This window comes from Haemaphysalis longicornis, unplaced genomic scaffold (genome assembly GCF_048455015.1).
Source record: "Haemaphysalis longicornis isolate Haplotype H1 unplaced genomic scaffold, Haemaphysalis longicornis Haplotype H1 scaffold_1, whole genome shotgun sequence".
Taxonomy (NCBI): Eukaryota; Metazoa; Arthropoda; class Arachnida; order Ixodida; family Ixodidae; genus Haemaphysalis; species Haemaphysalis longicornis.
In genome coordinates, this window is record NW_027526203.1 from 77,509,080 (window position 1) to 77,532,865 (window position 23,786).

Sequence of the window (23,786 nt, forward strand, 5' to 3'; positions counted from 1 at the left end):
TAAACAATTAATCGCGATGAAATTTCCTGCCGTCAGCGTTTTATTAGCGTTAAGTATTGTTTTCTAACAACACGGGACCAGAGGCTACAAGGCAACGCACTACACAATGGGTTCGGAACGCACAAACGTTCACGTTCTTTTTTTTTTGCGAGACATCTATGCCAACTTGGAGGTTGAATTGAAACCTTGTGACCTTTGACTGCGTTATATTTTAAGGGGTAACCAAATAAAGCGACGCTACCAACCTAACTGATTGGGTAATAAACTGGTTACGGTGTTGCTGTCGCCGTCGCTCACTTCTGCCTCGTCAGACGCGCCAGATGGGAACGGAACCGACGGATAAGCCCGGCGGCAGTGTAATTACCTTGTCGCTCGACATATTTACGTTGCTCAAGAAGATAATGAAACGAAAGCCTAATTTAGAGCTAGCGCTGGACACATGTACGATTAGTACACGCGATTCGCATGCGACTGATCGTTACGATTGATCGTTAGGGCCTGTTTTGGGTCGTTCGCTGGTCCGAGGAGGCTCACGACGTGCGACTGGCAAGCCAGATGCAGTCGTGCCATCATTGCGATCGAGAGTCCGCTGAGCCCCAACCGCCCGAACAGGCTTGCGTTGCTCGGGTCGGCTCGGGTGTTGGGAACCTTAGGCTTAGCATTCTGGCGGACATTTGATCGCCGCTATCTGTGCAACTGCGGATGACAATCCGTAACACAACTTTTCACCACACTATCATCCTTTTTCTCGCATGTGAAACTTTATTTGGGCTATAACGGCCGTTTGAGCGATCGGTGACCAAGACATCTGCGTAGCCTGTTTGGATGCTTCCGCGCAGGTATCGCCATCTCTCGACCGCTCGGCGCACCGCGCGCCGCGGCATACACGGCCGGTCAGCGCAGGCTTGCATAGCGGCAGATATCTGGTCGCCGCTTTTAAAATAAGCCCTGACAACAATCCCTAGCACAATTTTTCACCACATTAACACCTACTTTTTCGCATGTGGAACTTCTTAGCGAACAGATTGATTCGGGAGAGCAGCGACAAGCGGTTGCTACCGTGGTCTGCGCCGGTTCGAGCCGCTGAGTGTGTCGAGCTGGCAGGCGCGGCCGGCGTGAGCGCGGACTGTTCCCGAAGGCAGAAAACGCTTCAAGATTGCTTGCTTTATCAATTTCTTGCGAAAAAACGCGCGGAATCTGCAAATTCAGCTCAGCGATCGTCGTAGTTGACCATAAAGCAAAAACAGTGGGCGGAGCGACGCCGACGACACATCGCATGCGCGCATCGGGCCATGTGTCTGAAATTCACGCGTACGGTTACTCGTGGCGACAGACGTAACGATCAGTCGCATGCGAATCGCGTGTACCAATCGTACATGTGTCCAGTGCCTAAAGAAGCCAGCTTAATAAATCCGCAACTCTTATACTGCACACGAGTCTTGTTTCAACGCATGCTGAACGTCGTGAACCCGCGATGGGAGCACGGCCGCTTGTTCGAAAAACACAAAGCCGGAAAAAGGATAGCTAGAACTGGTGTCACACAAATGAAAGCACATGTATGTGACCACTTAATTCTTCGCAAGAACCAACAAGGCTAAGCAGCACTCACGAGCGCCAGTTGTTATAAATAAAGCTGAAGTTTTGGCGGGAACGAGCGCGAGCTCGATCCCGTACTGCGCAAGAAAAACTGAAATGGTGACTTACGTTTTCAGCGGCGGCCGCAGCAGCCAAACGATGTTATTCCACCAGTCAGGTATACTTCAAACACAGCCACCGACACCAAAACGCACCTCACAGACACGTACAGGAGTACTACGGCGGTTTCAATGCCACAAAAGAGACGGAGACATCGGAGAGACGCGGCCGGCCGCCAGCCCCGCCGCGATGAAAAGACCGCGCAAAGGTACAACGCTCAAGTAGTCCGACGGACACCGCTGCGTTAGAACACACAAATGACCCATTCCTAGAGGACGTGTAACACTACCTCGCACGCTCTTTTGAATACGCTGCACTTTATTTTAAGTACGCTTTGTTTCATGGCCCGGCGCTGTGGCTGTTTAGGTAACTACTTTTTCATACGATTTCAAAGAGTTCGCGTCCGCCATAGAGGTGTCTGCCTTTTTGCACACCTGAAAGCGTGCAGCTGAAGTTGATAGAGTCGATGTACTGTTCTATTCTCTCTCGCGGAGGATATACGAACTCCATCGATGCGAGACAGAGTCGGTACGCTGTTCTATTCTCTCCCGCGAAAGGGGTACAACCACCGCTTAGCTCCATCAAGAGCGGGGAGAGTTCGCCAGCAGTTTTATTCTGGTTTCCTAGTAGAGTGAACACGCCATCTAACGCCACGCGTGGTGCGGACGGTGTCAAACGACCCTGGCAGGAATAGGAACGCTGTTTGATTCTTCAACTACTCCCCACATTTCTTAGAGTGTAGGCCCATATCGCTTTGACAAGGTGTGCCAAACAGGTCTTCGAAATAGACTCCAACATCCAGAGTGGAGTACAATTTACTTGTGTTGTGGATGATGCTTACTCAGTGTTGCAATAAAAGCTTGAAAGTGACATTTTCTTTGTCGTGAATATTTTAGGTGACGAAGAAATACTGTTTCTGGTCCCTTATGTTGATCCTGCTTTCTGAAGTGTCGGTCTAGTGGAACGACAGTCATTCCTATGGAGTATTTTCACGATCCAACTAGGCGTCTTTAAGTATGCCCGGTTAATCCAGAGGGGGGCATTTCCAGGGATGAACATTTAGTTTTGAAAGTATCAATTGGTCTCAAGTGGACTAACAGGGGAGACTAACAGTTTATCTGCGAGAGACTTTATGGTGGACCAACAGTTGAACCGTCAAGGGACTAGGTGTAGAGGGGCTTACATTTGGTACCCTTGCCGTTAGTCAGAAAAAGGGCTAATCCAAGTGGCAACACATTTAGTCCCCAAAAGGACTAACGCCGATGCCCCTTTAGTCCGTTTTGGCTAAGAGTGTATGTTTAAGAGACGAGAAAGAACGCATTAGTTGCTGATGGCAACAACTGCAAAATAAAAATGCCCGCTACAGGTAAGCGTCTTGAAGTTATCTTTTACACTCGGTACATAATTGTCCTGTGCATCAAAGCTATAAAATGCTGCAACTGCTGTAAAACGCAGTTGCACTTCTCAGTCCCCATCGTCTAGCGACGCTACTTGAAGAATTCAGGCTAAGCAGCACCGAATTTGATTTCGCCGATGCAGGAAAATTATGATCTGTTTCCCTATTCTGACGCTCACACAGACTACCGCTTTCACACACGATACCTAAAGAACTTAACACATGTATCGAACACTAAGAGTACACTTCGTTTTCTATAATTTGTGCGGAAAAAAATGCGTCGACCGATCACCCAGCCATCTATATCAACTGGGCAACAAGTTCATTTCTCTTTACCAGAAAAAAACTATGATTGTGAGGCTGTACTTAGAATCGGACTGAACAATAGTCCCTAAAGTTAGCAAGGGCTGAAGCGCAAAGCGCAAATCACCGTCATGGAAATTCCGGCACCAGTTACAATGACTCCATTACCTGGAAGACCACTGCACGCTATACACTTGAAAATTATCTGCCCTTGCATCCGTCCGGCCGCGTGGTGCAGTGGTAGCGCGTCGGATACCTTTTGTATACTTCCTGGCGTCGGTGGTTCGATGCCAGCTGGTGCTAATGTATTTTGTCTTCTGCGACTCTCAGCAGGTTGGCCTTGGGGAGTATGGAACGGACCAATTGGGTGGTGGACTAACCGTTAGCCTCACATTTAGTCTCCAGAGAGTGTAATGATTGTGGAAAAAGCCGTTAATACCCCAAAGAACGAAATTTTAGTCATTTTTGCCTAAGAGTGTGCTGCTGGGTATGCCGTATTGTGCATACACCGCAGATGGGCTCCTTGCCGACCGTGCAAGCAGATGCTTGCCGCGGTCGCGCGTGCCGCGGCGTTTCCGCTCTAGGGACTCTCCATGTTTTTCAGCATTATTCATACCTTCTAAAACAGGCAACTCAGCTAAGCGCGTGTGACGGATGGCAACGATCGAAATTTGTCCCCACTAAGATACACCGCGCTGCCGGTGCCGGAACGCCGCTCGCTGAAACGTGAACCCGTGTTTCCCACAAAGCTGGGAACGCTGATTGGCTACAGCATTTAAAGGAGCCACCAATAGCGGCGCCGTACTGTTCAGTGCTTCGTGCGTCATAGAGGCTTCATCAGAGCAAACATTTACATCAGAGTGCGGCGGTATGGTGACGAGGTTCGGTAGGTAAACAAGGAAAGAGGGGAAGATCTTTTCTGCGTATGCATTTGTGCGGCCCCTGCGTTTTTTTGGCAAACGTTTTCCTGAAGGGGTACTCTATCCACTACGCGATTTAAATGGCGACCTTTGGAAGTCTATTTAGGGCCTCTTTGAGGCGGAGGTTCAGGCGGCCTCGAGCGCAAGCGGCGCTCCCACACGCGGGCCTCTAGAGGGCCGCCTCCCGCTGGTCGTAATTTTTCTACGTGGCCTGCTTTTGCTAATGTACACCAGCTTGCCAAGCGGCCGCCAAATCATACAGCGGCCCAGATACGGCGCTCTCCGCTAAAAAATGACAGAAAAACCAACCAGCCAGCGTTTCATTCACTCTTTTTTTTGCATCGCTCGCATACACACGAGGTTCACGCCAACCATACGGGGAATCGAACCTCAGTCTACCACACATCAAGGGCGGATATCATGACCACTGTGCGACGACCCACGGGCTGACGGGAAGTGTACGATTGGGGTTATAAATACACTGCGTGCTGTTAGTTCGTCACGCAAGAGTCTAAAATCATAACATCGTCTAGGAGCGCCTTTCTTTCGTCCGCCATTTTTTAATCGTATATGAAAGTGAAATAATATTATGGTTGGCGGGAATTTACGCACTTTAGTACGGGCGGAAGCATTTTTTAATGCATGCCACTATCACTTGCTCCTTCGCGACGGCTTTTCGCTTCGATAAATCAGCGCCAGGGGAACCACGCGGCGCAGTTATGGGAACACTGCTGGATGCCACCCTATCACTAAATACGGTGCGACACACCGTATATGCGGCAATTGTGCTATGCTGACCCACATAGCGTGCTATGGCTGCTTTAGCCTCGTAGCCTTTTTTATTCTTTGGTATCCCAATGTCGCAGCGGGAAACATTGAGTAAACACATCCAAACAAAATGGCCAACCAACGCGGGTGCTTTCCGTTAGCTCATGATGGTGTACGTTCTATTTTGCTTGTTTTGATATATCTGGAAGTTGATTGATTGATTGTGGGGTTTAACGCGCCGACGCAACGCAGGCGATGAGGCGCGCCGTAGTGGAGGATTAATTTTGACCACCTGGGGATCTTTATCGTGCGCCGAAATCTCGTACACACGGGCGTTTTTGCTTTTCGCCTCCATCAGAAAAGCGGCCGCCGCGGCCGGGAATCGAACCCGCGACCTCGCGTGCTCAGCAGCGCAACGCCTTAGCCACTGAGCCACCGCGGCGGGTATATATCTGGAAGTGCTGCAGGGAATAATAAAACAGGCTCCCAATTACAATACAATGAATCCTATTCTATTCAGCTGCCAGAACCTTTCAGGCCTCGTAAACAAATCCCGCAATCGTTCACAGCACACCTTTTTACAGCACTTAGATTTGCGCAAAGGACTCCCACCAAATCGAACATAGCAGCTTATTCGTGACCAACGGGTCGGTGTGTGCGCGTGGTTGGGGCAGTTCGTATATTTCCCATAAATTGAAAAACTTAAAAAGAGATACCGCACGGCGGATTGGTCAGGTGAAACACAGTATAACTTGCCTTTGCAGCATTTAATTACTATTTCGAAATTATCAAAACCAAAAGGAAAAAATCGGCGTCCCGATGATTCATTGTTAACATGAATGCATCCAGCGAAGCTGACGCGCCCACGTTGCTTTATCTTTTATTTTAAGAAACTGAAGTTTGTACGATATATACAAAAAAGGCTTCGGATTTTGTCCTGTTTTTAGGAAGGTATTAACCAGATTAGCTCAAAAAGAAAGCACAATCATTTCTTGTAGGCAATTAATCTACTTTTGTGTTATTGATGAAATTAGGAATTATTACCGAATTATTCTAGTAGGCAGAAATGTGGATAATATAAGGCAATTTTCGCAGTGGTTTCAGTGAACCTGGTGAGGCAGCTCGAAGGAGCTCGTAAGCTGTACTTTGTTTGACTTAGCGGCAGGGTTTGATAAAAAAAAGAAAATTTAGGAGTGTCGTGGTGAGACCCACGGAGTCGGAAGCGTCTTTACGGACCCTTTTTTCCTACGGACACACATCTGAGAACCGTGGTCCAGTGCAATGCTTTGAAAATATTTCGTGTAAATAAACGGGGCTTTTGAAGTATACCGTCGTTTGTTTGCCACACGCCGGCGACCATCAGCTAGTAATCTTTTTGTCCTCAATCATCGACTGAGCGATCCCCCTTTGGATGACATCGTTCAATTTCAACTCCTGTCACAGAAGTGCGCAAGAACGATGAATACTGTTTTCGAGTGCAAATAAACTGAAGTCAAGAATGTAGTTTGCGTGTGTTTGGATTGTCGGTGACAATCAAAGCGTGGTTTAATAGTGTCTCATATCGCAATGGAGTTTTTGAGCACTAATGTATGTGTCGGTGCCTTGAAATTTAAAAATATGCGAAGCTGGATTTTGCTGAGCAATTGCGAAATGGAACATATGCCGCACACGGGAAACGCAGTTTAATAAAGTAAGGCACTACAATGTAAACACAGCAGCATCTGTCAGCACGTTAGCATGTAAGGTTAAGATGAATAATATTTCAGGTTCGCTTACATTTTCAAGGCGCTATAATTTCGGGACTATAACTAAACCCGGCAAAGGTGGTGTTTTGTCTTATTTTCTTCCATTGCAAAGTGATTCTTTTCTGCTTCATTTTGTGCTTCATTATATGACACGGGGGAGGTGGAAAAAAAGCATCAAGCACGAGATAATCATCAGCGCGCCAACTCTGCCAGCGGAGCAGCGTTGCCGCCACTGGCGCGCAACGTTGAAACTTAACCAGCAGACAGGAAAAGGCCAGCGATGTTCCCCTGGAGTCAGTTTATCGGAGCGTGAGGCAATTTCGAACAAGGGAGCGAAAGCGTCACGTGTGCTGTATGTACTACAAGGCCGCTCTTGCGCTGTGCGCGGTCTCGACAGCAGGCGCGGCGCAACCAGACGGCGCAGCGATTATTTTTGGCCACCGCTCTCGTGGTCCGTATACTTCAGCTCACGACGGTACCATGTATGTTCATTGATTGTGATTGAATGTGGGGTCTAACGCGCCGAAGATGCAACTTGGCGATGAGGCGCGACATAGTGGAGGTCTCCGGATTAATTTGCATGGGTACCTTCAACGTGCGCCCAAATCTCGACACACGGGAAGTTTTGCTTTTCGCCTTCAATACAGAAGCATCCACCGCGGGCGGGATTGAAACAGACTCCTTGGACTTCCTCGGGCGTTACGCGTTAGCAACGATGACAAGCCGGGCACCTAATGTACTCCGCACTTAAGAAGTTTATTCTCTTTCTCTCTCCACGCTAAAAAAGAGTGGGCGCTACCCTTACAAAAATGGGTTCTGAATTTCTGTTGACGTTTCATTGAGTTCTCATTGATTCAACGGAAAATCAACAGAAACTCAATGTTCATTGAGTTTACACATTGAGAACACAACGGAATTTTCGTTGTGGTCCGCACAATGATTTTTCTATTGTGGAGTTCTTGTTGACTTTTTGTTGTATTTTCAGTGACCCACGGTGATTATTTGTGAAACTCAACGTTCATTGAGTTTACACATTGAGAACACAACGGAATTTTCGTTGTGGTCCGCACAATGATTTTTCTATTGTGGAGTTCTTGTTGACTTTTTGTTGTATTTTCAGTGACTCATGGTGATTATTTGTGAAACTCAATGTTCATTGAGTTTACACATTGAGAACACAACGGAATTTTCGTTGTGGTCCGCACAATGATTTTTCTATTGTGGAGTTCTTGTTGACTTTTTGTTGTATTTTCAGTGACTCATGGTGATTATTTGTGGGCAAGTCATCAGCAACTGATGCCAAATACTATCTGCATGCTTCTTCGACATGGACAGCCACGTGCACTAAAACTTTAATACCCACTGTCCTGGATGTATGAGCCTAATTAGGCAGCATCTTAGCATATTTTTGTGCAGTGTGAGCGTATTAAATAAGTTGCATTTTTCAAGGAAGTTGCATTTTGTACAGGTAGCCAGCTTTCACAATGCAACTCTCAGCGCTTTCTTGTACATATGGCAACATATCCATACGACATGCATGATATCATAACGATTTCGAGATGTCTTCAAAAGATTTCAACGAAAATCACATAACTTTTACGGCATGTTGTCGACACCTTATGAATTCAACGACATTTCGTTGTCCTCAACATCATGAAGGTCCAATATCGCAAAGATTTCAACGACTTGTCGAATAAGTATAACGACATGTCTTTAATGATAAGGACTTCTACTAGATGTCGATATACTGCAAGATTATAAAGGTCTGATATCGTAAAGAGTCAAACAACATGTCGAAGATCAACAACATGTTCATGATATAAAGATTTCAACGATGAGTCCTAGACGTTCTGCAACATGTCTTCAAGGTATTCTTACAACATGTCACATATCGCACAAATCAGCGCGTCATGTCTGATGCTTTGGGTAACATCTCGCAGACAATATATGTTCTGCCTTGTCAGCATTGGAAGCATACAAAGTACAAGATACAGCACAAGGTAAAGTACAGTACAAACTCTGATAACTTGCACTTTCAGTGTGATCGAACAAAATTCAAATTCTTGTTTATACTGTTGTTTTATCAATGTTTCTAGAGTGCATATTTCAATTTCAGCCATTCAGTTAACCCATAAAATTCACTTGTCCATACTACAAAATATCCGCTGCTTCACCATTAGCTAAAAATTTGTCTCCAGATATCATTAAACAGCAGCGTCTATATCTGGTATAGACGCTAGACGAAAACGTTTGCGTTCTGATTTTTCCCTTCTAGACGGACGATAGCATAACGACAACGATGTCATGATATGCTTTGACTCATACCACGGCAAGCACAATCGTTTGTTGCTGAAGCCTCGGTTGCTCTTCGTCAACAACAAACTGAATCGGCCGGACAGTTTTTTTCGATTGCGTGTTTCCATTTCTGCGCAGGCCGGCGGGGGCGGCCCATGTTACATCTTTTTCGCTCGTCGCTGCCGCCCACAGTACCTGTTTGCTGCACTTATTACGTCGCCGCCACCACATGCTTCGGTCTCTTTAATATTGCCTTGCATTATCCCCAACTTGTTACAAACTCAGAGGTTTTCGCTGCTGTATGCGCCTGACATGCCAGGAGTGACATCGCTTGTAGTTTTAGCGCGATGTTGCTTGTCTGCAAGATCGGTGCGTGACAAACAAGCGTTACCAACGCCACAACGGCCACAATTCCAACGGCGCATGCCATTTCCTTCGTGGCTACCGTGGTTTGCGAAGAAAAGATCGCGGGTGACCTGCGATAGCTTTGCTTGAGTCAAATAAGGGAGCTCCGGCTCAATCGCTCGGAGTACTAACAATGTGACCTCGTCTGCAAGATCGGTGCGTGAGAAACAAGCGTTAGAACTGCCAGAATTCCAAAAATGCAGCATTGACTAGACACAAACGACAATTTTCATTGCCGGCTTACGTAGTTACACAATCATTTTAGACATTGGCTGAAGTCCCGCGTGTATGGTCGAGTGGTTACGTCTTCGATTACTATATTGAGGGTCCGTAGTTCGAATCCTCGTCGGATGTTTTTTTTTTTTTTTTTTTCCCCTATGAAGGTTTTATTATCTCTTCTTTTTTAAAACCATAGTAAGCGCCTGTTCCTTGCTTTCAATCACACCGACGTTTGCCACCCTCTTCCTAAACCCAAAGTAGTTCGTTTTCTCGCACCTCCTCTGTAGAGAAACCCGCCGTGAAAACAAAACCAAAACTAACTTTAAAACCTTTACAATTTAAGTATATATGTCAGTTAGTTTACTGTTATTCGCTTTTGCGTTTAAAAACCTCAAATTCAAGTTATAAACACTTTTAATACTTTAAAAGCAGGAAGTTAATTACCAATAACACAATTTTCGTCAAACACAGAAATGCTGCTATTGCAGTCTGGCAACTATCACTCCCTTTTTGTGTGTTTGTTTATGGAGTTGGTTTTGTGCGGAGTGGTAGCTGGGGCGATTTGTTCAGTTTTATCTATTTCAAGCTTAAATCATAGTTATAAAAGCTTTATAGGGTGACGATCATCGCCTCAACGATCATCGCGCGTCAAAGGTGGATGACATTGCGTCCGAACAAAGTGTCGGTGTCCTTGAAGGGCAAGACGAGCGTGAAGAAGGATTTTAGGCGGGAAACGTCGTTTCTGCTGGGGTGAGTACGCATTTTTTTGTTTTTCTGTTCTTGTTCGGAACGAGTTCTGGTGCTTATGGGTCAGTTATTCGGTAGACCCCCATCTCATTTGCTCTCAGAGCCTATGCGATATAGCATACTTGTTTGGCGCCTTGGATTTACCAGTCTACCGTTTCCGCAGCCGTCAGCATCAATTTACGCTGAAGCTAGACCTTTGTTGCGATGCTCGCGCTGTAGAACGCGGCAGCTAATTATTTGACATCACGCAAGGCTCTTAAACACCGGGGCGTTTGTTTGTTATGTGTCTCTCAAACAGTGCCTTTGCGGCGACTGTTAATTCCGTGCAGTGCGCTTCGCAGCTATTACGCTCGCGATACCGGCTGCCGCCGTCGCGACCCGTCTCGTGGTCTTCGGGCCGCGATATGCGTCGTGGTATGCGTGCCGTACTCGTGAAGCTCACATTCACATACGTGGAAATTGAAGGTGAAATGCGCGCGCGTGGTCTCGCAGGGGCGCCTGCCCACTCAACTCTATTTATATTGGAGAATCGAACTTGCAAAGGCAAGCTAGGCATTGAAATGGAGGAGCCTCAACTAGTACACACCAGTTCCGATTGAAAGCTAGCGATGCATATGGGCTGCTAGCAAGCGTTCCATGCAAATTAGCATAGCAGTGAGCTTTGCATATATCAGGCATACCCCACTCACAGAACCTGCGTGCCTAATAAATACATTACTCTGACCTAAATTTCAGTTTGGGTGTTGCGGGAATGTTCTTATTAGGGCCTTGGAGGTTACTCATTAACGATTAATAATCTGCTTAATGTAAGCATTCGTGGTTTGTGTGTGCTTTTCTTGTATTTCATCAAGTGCCACCACACTCACAGATTATGCACTTTCAGGTGCTGCTGCTGGCTGTCCGGGTTGGCTGGCTGGCTTTCAGTCCAGTTTCAAAGGCTTTGCCAGGGCCCTCCGTGGCCAACTGACACTGCACCTGCTGTACCCAAGTACTGCCTGGCCTTTCCTTGGTGCTGGGTACGCTTTGCCGCCAGGAATAGTCAATCCTTCATCCATCATCTGGCCGCTTGGACCACCCGTTCAGAAGCCAGCGCATTTGCTCAACGCATCGGTCCAGGCACCGCTGCCATATCAGTGCACCCACTGATTATGTACTTTCAGGTTAGTTATTTCATGTTGGAACCTGTCATAATGTATACCTGTTAGCAGTGCTCTAGCCCCTGGTTATTTGAAAGTTTCATGAAACAGTGTTGTGCATTTTGAGTGTGTCATTGCTTAGCAGGGATATTGAAGCGAGTCTGGGGCCAATGGCTAAAGTGCAAGAATAGAAATTGAACTGACTTTGAAGCAAGTATCCGTATGTAATCAAGTCAAGCAAACATTTAGGATTTTCGATATGGTTTTGAATTTGCTATACAGACTGGTGTGGAGCTACTTTCCATTTTAAGTAAGCTTACAATATTATCTACTTCAGCTCATACTGTTATTAATCACACTATACCGAAAAGTACATACCGCAGTCTGTAGATTTTGTCGGCACTTTTTTCGCAGTCTCTCATGACAGGCACTAATCTCAGTGATTGGAGGATAGCCGAGGTAGCACCAGTCTTTAAATCAGGGACGGTACTTCACCATTAAATTTTCCTAACAAGCACCATACGCAGGGAACATTTCATCCACTCTCAAGTTGCTAATTATTTATAATATCATATTCGAATATCAGCACGGTTTTCACAAGGGTTACTTGAGAATTTTTCGCGTACCCAAGCTGCAGCATAAGTGTCTGATTGATTTTCGATGGCTTCCCGTCGATGAAACGGACCAAACATACCTCCAAAGAACAGAAACGTGCGATAAGGATTGAGCATGAGGGTGATTAAACAGCGCTTCCAAAAGCAGCGTACCACCGGGCTCATTCTGGCCAATTTGCCAGGCTCAAAGTCTGCGATTTAGCGCAACGACCCGTTTACGGTGACACTCAAGCGACGCAGGAAATTTGTGCAGCCAATAGACTCCGCACATGCAGACACTTGTTTTGTCATGGTGCACTTCGCACGGTTCTTGCATGAGCACTTTGTGCTTACGCTGATTGTTGGTGCAGCCAGTAACGACGTAATCACGCCTGCCCGGACAAGTAGCTTCTGAACATCGCTAAGTAAAAGGCAATGATGGCAATTTTCCCAGAATTCCGAAAATAAACATCAGGATAAAAAGGTCAGGCGTCCTGCTGGCAGGACGAAACGTGGCCTCACAGGCAATGCCTGTCAGGACAAAGTGGTGTGGACTGGCCCGCCACCTTAGTGGGTTAGGAACAGAATTGATGGGCGAACGGGACACCTCTTGGAAGAATTAAACGTTCTCCTTAGGCACTGCTAAACTTGTTGCTGCTGAAATGCCAAATAAATGACACCGATTTTCGATGCCGTTCGGTGCGTCTGATATTCACGCATGGCACGGAGCAACAGCGTGGGACTCAGCGTCGTCTGCTCGCCCCGCAGTCCGAAAGAATTGGTGGCGCCCAGTGCAGGATGGAAATTCTTGTCTATCATGTCTGCTATAAAATATGCCCATGTGGTTGAGATTTCGGCGCATGTAAAGATGCGCAGGTTGTCAAAATTAATACGGAGCCCTCTACTATGGCTCACCTCACAGTCTGTGTAGCGTTGGTGCATTAAACCCGAGAATCAATCAATTATAATTTATGCTTCATCTACATTGAAAAGAAAACACTTGAAAATCTTTGTCCCCCAGGTAGAATCTCTGTCACCGCCACTGTATGTAATTTTATTGCACTCTTACCTCGCAGTCGTTTCCACCCAGATCCTGTGCATAATCGCTCAGCATTGGAAGCTCAGGCGGAGGATGGTCATGCGCTCAACATACCAGAACACTGTCACTAGAGCACCTCTCAAACTCTCGTACTCCTCAAGAAGTGCGCAGCATGCCTGGGGGGGCACAGTAAAAACAGTGCCTCTTATCACACGCCACCACCACATGAAATATCGTTGCAGCTTTAAGTGCATAAATTTTCCTTATTCGAGCCACAGTCATTTGAAGCAATGAAAAAAAAAAATAAGGCAATCAGCGCGCGGAGATGACACAGACAGTGCAAAATTACCTTATCTGAGCCGCTGTCCGCACCTGTCCAATTGTCACGCTGTGCTAGCATTCATCATGCAGCCTGCTTCGTGTCTGTGGTTGTAGGAGGCGTGAACAGCGCAGTGCGGAATTTCGAACCAAAAACAATGCTGGGTATCCCTTACGACAAGGCATTCGCAAACCCACAATCCTGCAGAAAGAACACCAGCCACACAAAAAGTTCCTGCTAGCACCACGCCGCAAACCACATTTCGCGTATGACCCTCGTGCACTGCTAGCCAATGAAAAAATGAAGGAGCAAATTGGCCTAGTTGTAACTAGGGTTCACTCTTTTCAATTTAAATAATTTAAAAAATCAATAACAGTCTGCTCATTTTATTTTGCTGAATCGGGTGCTAAAAAAAGGTCAGTTTTTTATGGATAGTTGCATGAGTCAGGGCAAGGCATCGTACTGCCTACTTTGTGTGCATTACAGCCATCTGACTATTTTAGCCACAACCTTTCATCCAGATTGACCTAACAGCACCCAAATGGTTTTTTTTTGGCCTTTCTACCACAAAGCAATACACCCACGGTGTACTGCAGTGGGCACTTGGCAAACACTTTAATGAATTCTTGAATGGCTTGTTTAAACAAGCCGAAAGCATGTTGAGGTATGCATGTTCACCCATAAAAACTAAAAATATACATTTAAATTAAATCTATTCGAAAAGAATTTTTAGTGGATCAATGCCAAAATCTGTAAATGAATTACCGTAATATTCTGAGAAATTGTTCATGGGTACTCAAACTCTTCATTGTCTCGATCCTGGAGTTCATGTTGGTTCAACTGTTTCGGTTTTATTTTCTGCTCGCAGGTTGACATTGGGGGCGGTGTGCTAATTGAGAAGGGGTACCTGGATCAGCTGGTGCATGCGTGTGCGAGTGGCCCTGGCAAATTTGCCAGGGCTCTTTTGCGCCATGTCTTCACTCCGGAGGAGCTCAAGGGGAAAACTCTCTTTGGAGGGAAAGGCAAAGCCCAGGGCGACACTCCTACAAAGCCAGGGTTGGACCCCGTGCGGGTGAAGGCTGTGGTCGGTGAGTGCACATGATTTGCATTTAGAGTGCCAAGAACAAAGCTGTCATCTTTGTCAACTTGTAGCTAATCACCCGTTTTTCTTCATGTGCACAGTGAGATCAGTGCATCCCTTTTATGCTTTTTGGGAAAGTGTCTATTTTTGCACACTTTTATTACTAATTCTGAGAACTTGCTGAACACGTTTTCATTTTTTATAGTAAATCATAAATTCATTCTATCTCTTGCAGGCTACACGGGCCAGAAGTTTCCAGGTGTGAGCGCCGGTTACATAAAAAATAACCTATCATCGCTTTTGAATCGGGAAATAAAGTAAAAAGTGCACGCTGAACACCTTGTTTTTCTTTTTGCATGTCTGCATGAGGCAGAATTTTTAGTCACATGACATGCACTACTGCCACACCATAAACTCGTGTATTGGTGGTGCGATAAAATGTAGATTCTTGTTCAACCTACAATGATCGCAAAAACCTTTGAAAGAAATCGCAGCAGAAACACATTGAGCATTCGTGTAAAACTCAACAACATATCAACAGAAACGCATGGGGCACTCGTAAAAATCTCAACAAAATATCAACAGAAACGCATGCGGCACTCGTAAAAATCTCAACAAAATATCAACAGAAACACATTGGGCACTCATAAAAACCTCGACAAAATATCAATACGAAATTCAGTGGAGACTCAACGGAAAGGCAACAGAAACTCAATGGGAATTCGACGTAAGAAATTCAACGGAAAATCAATGAAACCACGGTGGCCACTTTTCCTGAAAAACTCAACAAATCCTCAACACAATCTCAACAGAAATTCTTTGGACACTCAACAATGTTTGTTGAGTGAATTCAACAAAATTTCTTATGAAACTCAACAATCATTTTTGTAAGGGTAGGACCACATTTTATACTGTCATTAGTCATGGGCTATATTTAACTGTGGAAAAATGATGCAACGGTTGGATACATTCACGCGTAGATAAATGCGTGGAATATGTGCACACGCAGTTATAAAATTCCCAATAGGTTTGCTGCGTTTTCACAGACACTTTAAGATCACCATCCTTGATTGGGAAAGTCGCTGGTTCCGTTCGCAGGGAGTTTCTTCAGATGAGACGGAAATTGAAAGCAGAGATCTTGCGGGCCATGAGAAGATCTGTCATTAAAAAATGCTAACGTTATGGATCCTATCCTACCTTTCCTTCTTTTCTTCGGGAGTTTAGAATTGTTGGTATAACTTTACAGTATTTGGTGCCACCTAGTGAAAGTATCAAGGAAATCCTCCCTAATCAGCCGGGTGGGACCTCGACCACAGGGAATTTTTGGAGTTCTAATAACGCCCTCTCTGACGTCTCGTCTAATGATAAATTCTTTCTGTGAGTATCACGTCCGTCCACGTCTAACGCCTAAAAAAGAATTTGAATTGACGGTTCTTGAGAACTCTTAACCTGAATTACTCTTTTTTAAGCAAACTTCTTGTTATTCCGACGCGTTTCTCTTTTCAGTATCCGCGGACTTCCATCGATGCCACGATTTTTCAGCATTCTGTTCTCAACACTGAATTAAACGCTTCCTATCGTGCATGCGAGCACTCATTTTACTGTCATTATTCCTAGCACAATTAGCATATTTACGAGCAAAGCTTTTTTTTTTTTTAAATCATGAAGTTTGGCCTCTGCTAAAAAGTACGGGGGATGCTTAGAACGACGACAAGCTTTACAGATATCGCCCTGCCCACGCACGCCAATTCTGCGTGCCTAATTTCATACTGCTTGTTTTTTTTTTGTTTTTTTCTTTCCGACGCTACTGCACCGGCTTGCGCTGCTTCAAATCCCCATTTCTCCGCTGTATACGCGTTTTCTCGGCCTGCCATTGTTGTTATTGCGTCTTTATTTCGGTCTGTTGTGATCCGTCTTTGCCGATTCACACTTAGGGTAGTGCACACCTTCTGTGGGATCGGCAGTAAGCCGGAATACGAGTTTTTTAACGCAAAATTATTGCTTAGATAGGCTGGCAAAAGCGCGCAACCGGCCGGCGTCCACCGAACGCCCACCCACCCGGCTATCGTCCGCAAAACAATGTCCACAGCCGGTAAGCATTTGCTAACATGTTCCAGGTGATTTGATAGCGCGCGTACATCCGCAACAATAAAACAAAAAAATGCTCAGTGCCTTTGGTGCATGAGTATTCCGTTTCTTCGTTTGTTCTTGCTCTTCTTTTGACAAGGCGTGAAATATTGCGGCAATTGTTTCCCAATTTTGTCGTTTTTTGCCGATTCAGAGATCGACACAGCCGCTTTACTCTAGAGCAAGCAGAGCATTCTTACGGGACTGTTCTCAGGGAGGACGTGCGTACCTATTTTCAGGGTGGCTTTCAACTTGGCCGCATGCGCCATCCGTCGTTGCCAAAATACAGCTTGCAGCGCAAACAAAAACTGAGGGAATATCGAAAAGTAGTGCAAAAATGTAGGTGGTTAGACGTTATATATACAGGTTTATTTTATTTCGTTTCTACCCATATTACATTTAATTTCATTTCATTTATTTATCTCAATGCTTCAGGCGTTACAGAGAGGAGTGGGGTAATCAGGGAAAAAAAACATAGCAATAACAAACAGCGGGGCGGGAAGAGAACAAAAATTACAATGAATGAACCAAATCGTAAATTGCCGACTTGAAGGTGACAGGCTTGGCGATGCAGACGATGGAAGCGGGAAGGCTGTTCCAGTGCACGCTGGTTTTTGGAACAAAAGAGTCATGATTATGTTTAGGTCTGCACAATGGTGAACCAACTCTGAAGCTGTGGTCAATGAGGGTAGATAAATAAGTGGGGCCAGCAAAAAGCGAGTTTAAGAATTTGATTAGTGTAATAAATTTTGTGAAATGTACATGAGCTAGGTACGATCCGTCATGTAGAGACGTCATCAAGATTTAACCGTTTTTTCATTTCAATTACACTACCCGCCGCGGTGGCTCAGTGGCTAAGGCGTTGCGCTGCTGACCACGAGGTCACGGGCTCGATTCCCGGCCGCGGCGGCCGCTTTTCTGATAGAGGCGAAAAGGAAAAATGCCCGTGTGTACGAGACTTCAGCGCACGTTAGAGATCCCCAGGTGATCGAAATTGATCCGGAGCCCTCCACTACGGCGCGCCTGATCGCCTGCGTTGCATCGGCGCGTTAAACACTACAATCAATCAATCAATCAATCAATCAATCAATCAATCAATCAATCAATCAATCAATCAATCAATCAATCAATCAATCAATCAATCAATCAATCAATCATTTCAGTTACACTGGCCAGATGCTCATAGTTTGAAAATATCAACCTAGCAGCACGATTTTGCGGTGATTGTAGAGATGAGGTGAGCGATTTAGTACCGAGGTCCCAGACGGATGAGGCATACTAGGCCTTCGGTCGAACGAGTGTCTTGTATAATATTAGTTTCAACGATGACGGACCAAGAGAAAAGTTGCGACGAAGAAAGCCAAGCGTGCAATTGGCGCTGTTATAAATGTACTGACATACGTTTCCCAAGAGAGGTTATTGGTAATATGGACTGCGAGATACTATAGGTGATAACTTCATTAAAGGTGAGCCTTTGAGGTAATAAGTGGAAGGATTGGTGGGGTTAATTGCTCGCAAAACTCTCATAAACTTACACCTGTTAACATTGAATCTCATACGCCATGTTTCGCACCGCGTGGAAATTTTATTAAAATCAATTTGAAGACTCTCGGTATCAGATGGATTAGAATGTCTCTATAAATAACGCAGTCATCAGCGAACAACCCTATAGACGACGTAACAGTATCTGGAAGATCATTAATATATATTAGGAATAGGAGAGCGCCTAACAACGACCCTTGCGGAACACCGGATGTCACCGGGCAAGAGCTGGAATCAGTCGTTAACGGAAACGTACTGAGTACGATTTAGTAAGAAACACTGAATCCACTTGATTACATTAATGTCCAGATTAACCTTACTGAGTTTGAAGAGAAGTAGTTGATGAGGAACAGTGTCAAATGCCTCGGCAAAATCAATTAAATTACAATCGACTACGGATGAGCGATCCAAGGCAGAAAATAACTCGTGAGTGAAAACCAATAGTTCAGATTCACATGAGTAAGCTTGCGGAAACCATGCTGATGTTTAGTAAAGTATGAATTAGATTCCAGAAAATTAATCAAGCTGGCATAAATTATGTGTTCCAAAAGTTTGCGTGGAATTGACGTTAAAGAACTTGGCCTGTAATTGGTTGGCGAATGTACGTCACCAGATTTGTGCACTGGAAACACCTTGCCCACCTTCCAGTCGTCTGGCACCGTGGCTACCTGCAAAGATTGGCAAAAAAGTAAGATAGTAATAATGATTCGTCGCTATTACCCTTCAAAAATTTGTAATTTATGTTATCACATCCAGCAGAAGACGAAAGTTTGGTGTTATGAATTATCAGGGTGATACCGTCCAAATCAATACAATCAGTTGCATTTCCGGAACCATAGAAGAGGGGATAATGGGACGATTTATAGGAGAACTATCTATAAATGACAAAGAAAAAACATTGTTAAGAACATCGCAGCACTTTTCACGTGGTACTAAGTGACCATATGTGAATTTTAGACGGATTTCATTAGCTTTACGCTTGTTTACTATGTTCCAAAACCTGCGGGGATTAGTGGATAATAATAAAGTCGATAATTTTGACATTATGCTTTCTCTGAACCTAGAACAAGTCGCGACGGTAAACACAAGAAAAAATTTAGTTCTAGATCTTTTGTTTCTCAGTGAATTTTTTGGGAGTGCAACTCTGTCCGTTGAAAAGGGTATTTCAGATCATAAGTTAATTTTTGACTCATTGAACAACAGTACTGTTGAAAGGAAAAATACTTCTGCAATAAAATTTATCAAAGATTTTGTTCGAGCAGATGATGTCGCAATAATAAACTACCTGGATGCTAACCTTTGCGGGCCTATCAGTAATGTTGCGACAGGATGGCAGCTTTTTTATAATGTTGTTCAGTATTGCATCGAAAACTTTGTGCCAACAAAAACGTTCTGCCAGCGTCGTCAAAACCTCTGCATTACCAGAATAATAATCCAAACTAAACGCAAAATGAAGTGGTCGAGGAAGACACGTAAAACAGAATCTGAGCAGTTTAGAATCCTTAAGGGCGCTTTGCTAAAAAAGGTTAGAGAATCAAGAAATAAATTTTTCAACAACACTCTTGCACAGTTTATAAAAAACGACCCATCGAGATTCTGGCGCATCTTAGGCAACAGCAAACCTGAAGTGTCTAAATTGAATGTTGAGCGTGTTGCTTCGACTGATGCTTTTACCATAGCGGAAAGCTTCAATCGGTACTTTCACAGTGTTTTTTCTGAACATGAAGAATATGAGCCCCGAACCGGCACATCGGACATCCCAAAGGTCATTACGGTAACGCGAGAAAGTGTTTTGGCGATGATTTTAAGCTTTGATATACGGAAAACCGCTGGGCCAGACGGCCTCCCAAACCAGTTTTTGAGGCGATATGCCGAACAACTGTCGTAGTTTTTAACGGAATTATTTAATTTGTGACTGGTAACGGGTGAGATTCCAGATGACTGGCGTAACGCAAGTGTAGTTCCGATACATAAGAAGGGCAGCCGGTTTCTGCCTGATAACTACCGCCCGGTTTCAATGACCAGTCAATACAGCAAAATGTTATAGCATGTGATTGCTAAATACATACGGGAAATTCTTGTTGAACATAAGGTGTTGTCGGTTTACCAACACGGGTTTAGACAAGGTATGTCCACTATTACCCAGCTAATATCAACGTTACATGACTTGTTCAGTGTTCTGGACACGGCTGCCCAAGTAGATGTTTTGTTTATGGATATTTGCAAGGCCTTCGACAAGGTACCGCATGGCAAATTGTTATACAAATTGGAGAGCATTGGTTTTCCTCACTGTATTATTAGGTGGATTTCCGCATGCCTTAAAAACAGAAAACAATTTGTACGAGTGCAAAATATTTCTTCTAGTATGCCTCCTGTCACACCCGGGGTCCCACAGGGCAGTGTATTAGGACCTTTATTGTTTTTAATTTATATAAATGATTTAGCAGAAGTGATACCACATGTTGTTTCACTAAGTCTGTGTTGTTTTTAAAACAACGGAGGCCGAAAGCGACCATGCTTCTTTACAGGCAACTGTTGTGGTAATTCATTACTGGGGTGTGAAGTGGGGCATGGCGCTGAATGGCGAACAACTGTCCTTCTGCGTGTAACAAGGAAGAAAATCCCGTGTGTTTGCAGTTACCATCTTAACAGCAGCACTATTAAAGAGGTTGATAACTATAAATACCTAGGGGTAACACTAACCAGTAATCTATCGTGGGGGGGGGGGGGTGCACATTTCCGAAATATGTGTGTCAGCTTTTCAGAAATTATGTTTTCTCAAGAGGAAACTTAAAAATGCCACTTCAAGTGTTCGGCTTTTAGCGTACAATGCGCTTGTGAGGTACAACTTAGAATACGCGTCGGCACTACTGGACCCACATGTTAAGAAATATATGAAAACTTGAGCGCGTACAGAGGAAGGCCGTAAGGTTTATTTTTGGCAAATACGAAAGGACAGATTCACCTTCATCGATTATGAATGATAATAATATTGCTACACTGGAAACACGAAGGAAAATAAACCGGCTGCTTTTACTTCAAAAGTTTCTTCCAGGACAAATTGGTCTAAATGAGACAAATCTTATCCAACCTGTTATCACACGAAAAACAAGGCACACTGCTAAACATGCCCTAACCCCTATTTTTGCAAAGACTAATTCATATATGTATAGTTTCGTTCCCAGAACGGTGAGTGAATGGAATGACTTGCCACCAAATGTTGTCAATGCCAACAATTTTTCGCAAGAGTTGGAACGCTTCTTTTGTGACCTGTAGAAACCGCAGTTTTGTCGGTGCTTGCTATTTTGTGTTTATTAAGGTGCTATTACATTTTATGCTGTTTTCTTTTTCTTCCATCTTTTTGTTGGTTTTTTATGTTATGGTTTGTGCGTTTTGTGTTCTGCCTTTTATTAAGTTTACGCTGTTATGTTCTCAGTGTTGACGATGATTCTGTTACCTGTTTTCGTTTTGGCATTATGTGTGCCCATTGTACTAGCGTAGTCCACTGTGATCCTTTTTCAATTAATACTGTTTATCGTTGTTTATGCAATGCCCCTCCTGCCAGGGCCAAAGAATTGGCCTGCAGTATTCCTAAATAAATAAATAAGTAAAATCAGGAAGAGTTTGATTAAAAAAGTGCGTTTAGCAGTGAAAAGGGCGCGCTTTTCTCAGATGCGGCTGAAATATATGTTTGCCATCTATCCGCAGGGGTACATAGATTGCAGCGCCAAAATATGCGCCTGTTTTTGTTTAAGAGTCTTTGGAGCGATATACTAAACTACCGTGCTCTTGAGCATGACAATCGGCGGGTTGGAATGTCTTTATCAGTGAGTGCTTAAACTTTCTCCTTAAACAGTTCCCAATTTTCGTGAATGGTACGCTCTCAATATTGAGGAATGAAAGAACCAACAAAGAACCCTAATTCAACATTGATGGAATTATAGTCTGCCGCGGTGGCTCGGTGGCTGAGGCGTTGTGCTGCTGAGCACGAGGGGGCGGGTTCAATTCCCGGCCACGGCGGCCGCTTTTCTGATGGAGGAGAAAAGCAAAAACGCCCGTGTGTACGAGATTTCGGCACACGTTAAAGAACCCCGGGTGGTCAAAATTAACCCGGAGCCCTCCACTACAGCGCGCCTCATCGCCTGCGTTGCGTCGTCGTGTTATACCTTACAATTAATCAATTATAGTCTGCTTTGCGGTAGTCTCGGATAATTTCATATTGCTTGCGCATGCGTGGGGAGGGAGATGGCATGATGAATTGTACAGCAGAGTGGTCGCTCAAACCCGGTAACAGCGTTATGTTAGAAATCATCTCGGGGTGGGAAGATAAGTCTAAGCGAGTAGGTTGTCTGATGACGCCGTAATGCGAGTTGGTTCTTTAACAAGCTGGGTGCCGTTGAACGTGGAGCACACACTGATAAAATCTGTGCTTTCAGAAGAGCCAGAAAGTACAGTTGGGCCAGTGTCATCCCACATGATTGCAGAAAATATAAACCCATGCACCTAATAAAAATAATGGGGAATTCGGGTATCTTTTGGCTACATGCTAAGACAATCACATAGTTCATCACAGAATGTTGGTGGGGCGTTGTGCGGCCTATAACAGACACGCAAGAGTGTATCTTTATGATTTTAACGAGTACAAGCGCATAAAAATTCAAGAGAAGATAAAATAAAGGGTATCGAACAGGAATCTAATCGAAAAGACAGGTGCGATTTTTGTGACAATCAAACAGCTCATCACTAGTAATTTTGTCAGACAGCCAAGTTTCTGAAAGCCTAATAACGTCCACAGAACATGTGTCGACCAAGTAAGTAAGTAAGGAAGTTTATTTGTGCACTGTGAATTACTGACATTCCTAATTCTGCGCCGCTTAAGCACTAGCGTGCATGAGTGCAAGTTGGATAGAGCATCTCGTTGGTTGACTATGCTTCGCATATTTGTAAAAATTGCTATAAATTGGGCGTCAGCGAAGCCCCGAGGATTGTGAAATGGTAGCCTCAGAAGATGGTGGGATATACCATTCGACTTCCCATACGCTATCGGTCTCATGGTAGTAAACGTAGCACTTTTTATTAGCGTAAAGCTTACTGTACCGCAATGAGTATAGGTGACCGCTTTCTGTCCAAATGTTTTTTTTTCCGGCTGAGGCGTGTACCTTTGCGGAAATCTTCTTGTAAGCTGATGTTAGTCCCTTTTAGTTTAACTTGCTGTGACAAAATGTTTTCCTTGACCTTAAAGACAGTGAATTTAACAATGACAGGACGACACTTGTTTGTAACAAAGGAACCAAGCCTGTGCGCTCGCGATATGCCTTCACTCGGGAGCTCGAGTGAGAAACAGTCTTTTAGAATTCTGCGCACCTTTCCCTTAGTTTGTTCCCATTTTTCGGTCGGTCCGAGCATCTTAAATGCCGTAAAAAATCAAGTTTTACCTGCGGGACCTGTCTTCATAA

General features: G+C 44.6%; 1 protein-coding gene and 1 non-coding gene across 2 annotated transcripts; one reads left to right on the plus strand and one right to left on the minus strand.

Annotated features, from left to right (window-relative positions):
• Positions 1 to 5,449: 5,449 nt before the first annotated feature.
• Positions 5,450 to 5,524, minus strand: Trnas-gcu (transfer RNA serine (anticodon GCU)). The gene is given in 2 exon segments: positions 5,450 to 5,484; positions 5,488 to 5,524. It is a non-coding gene; the product is annotated as a tRNA-Ser (tRNA).
• A 4,408-nt stretch (positions 5,525 to 9,932) lies between these two features.
• LOC144177744 (uncharacterized) lies at positions 9,933 to 14,997 on the plus strand. The gene is made up of 4 exons (XM_077705324.1): positions 9,933 to 10,496; positions 11,377 to 11,653; positions 14,449 to 14,668; positions 14,897 to 14,997. Exons 1-4 carry the CDS (start codon positions 10,405 to 10,407, stop codon positions 14,980 to 14,982), a joined length of 675 nt encoding a protein of 224 aa, XP_077561450.1. The 5' UTR covers positions 9,933 to 10,404; the 3' UTR covers positions 14,983 to 14,997.
• Positions 14,998 to 23,786: the final 8,789 nt, after the last annotated feature.

Excerpts from the sequence above, each read along its gene's own strand:
- LOC144177744 (XM_077705324.1), top strand. The coding sequence starts at position 10,405 with ATGACATTGCGTCCGAACAAAGTGTCGGTGTCCTTGAAGGGCAAGACG. Across the intron at positions 11,654-14,448 it reads CACTGATTATGTACTTTCAG|GTTGACATTGGGGGCGGTGT; the intron begins GTTAGTTATTTC and ends TTCTGCTCGCAG. Across the intron at positions 14,669-14,896 it reads GCGGGTGAAGGCTGTGGTCG|GCTACACGGGCCAGAAGTTT; the intron begins GTGAGTGCACAT and ends TATCTCTTGCAG.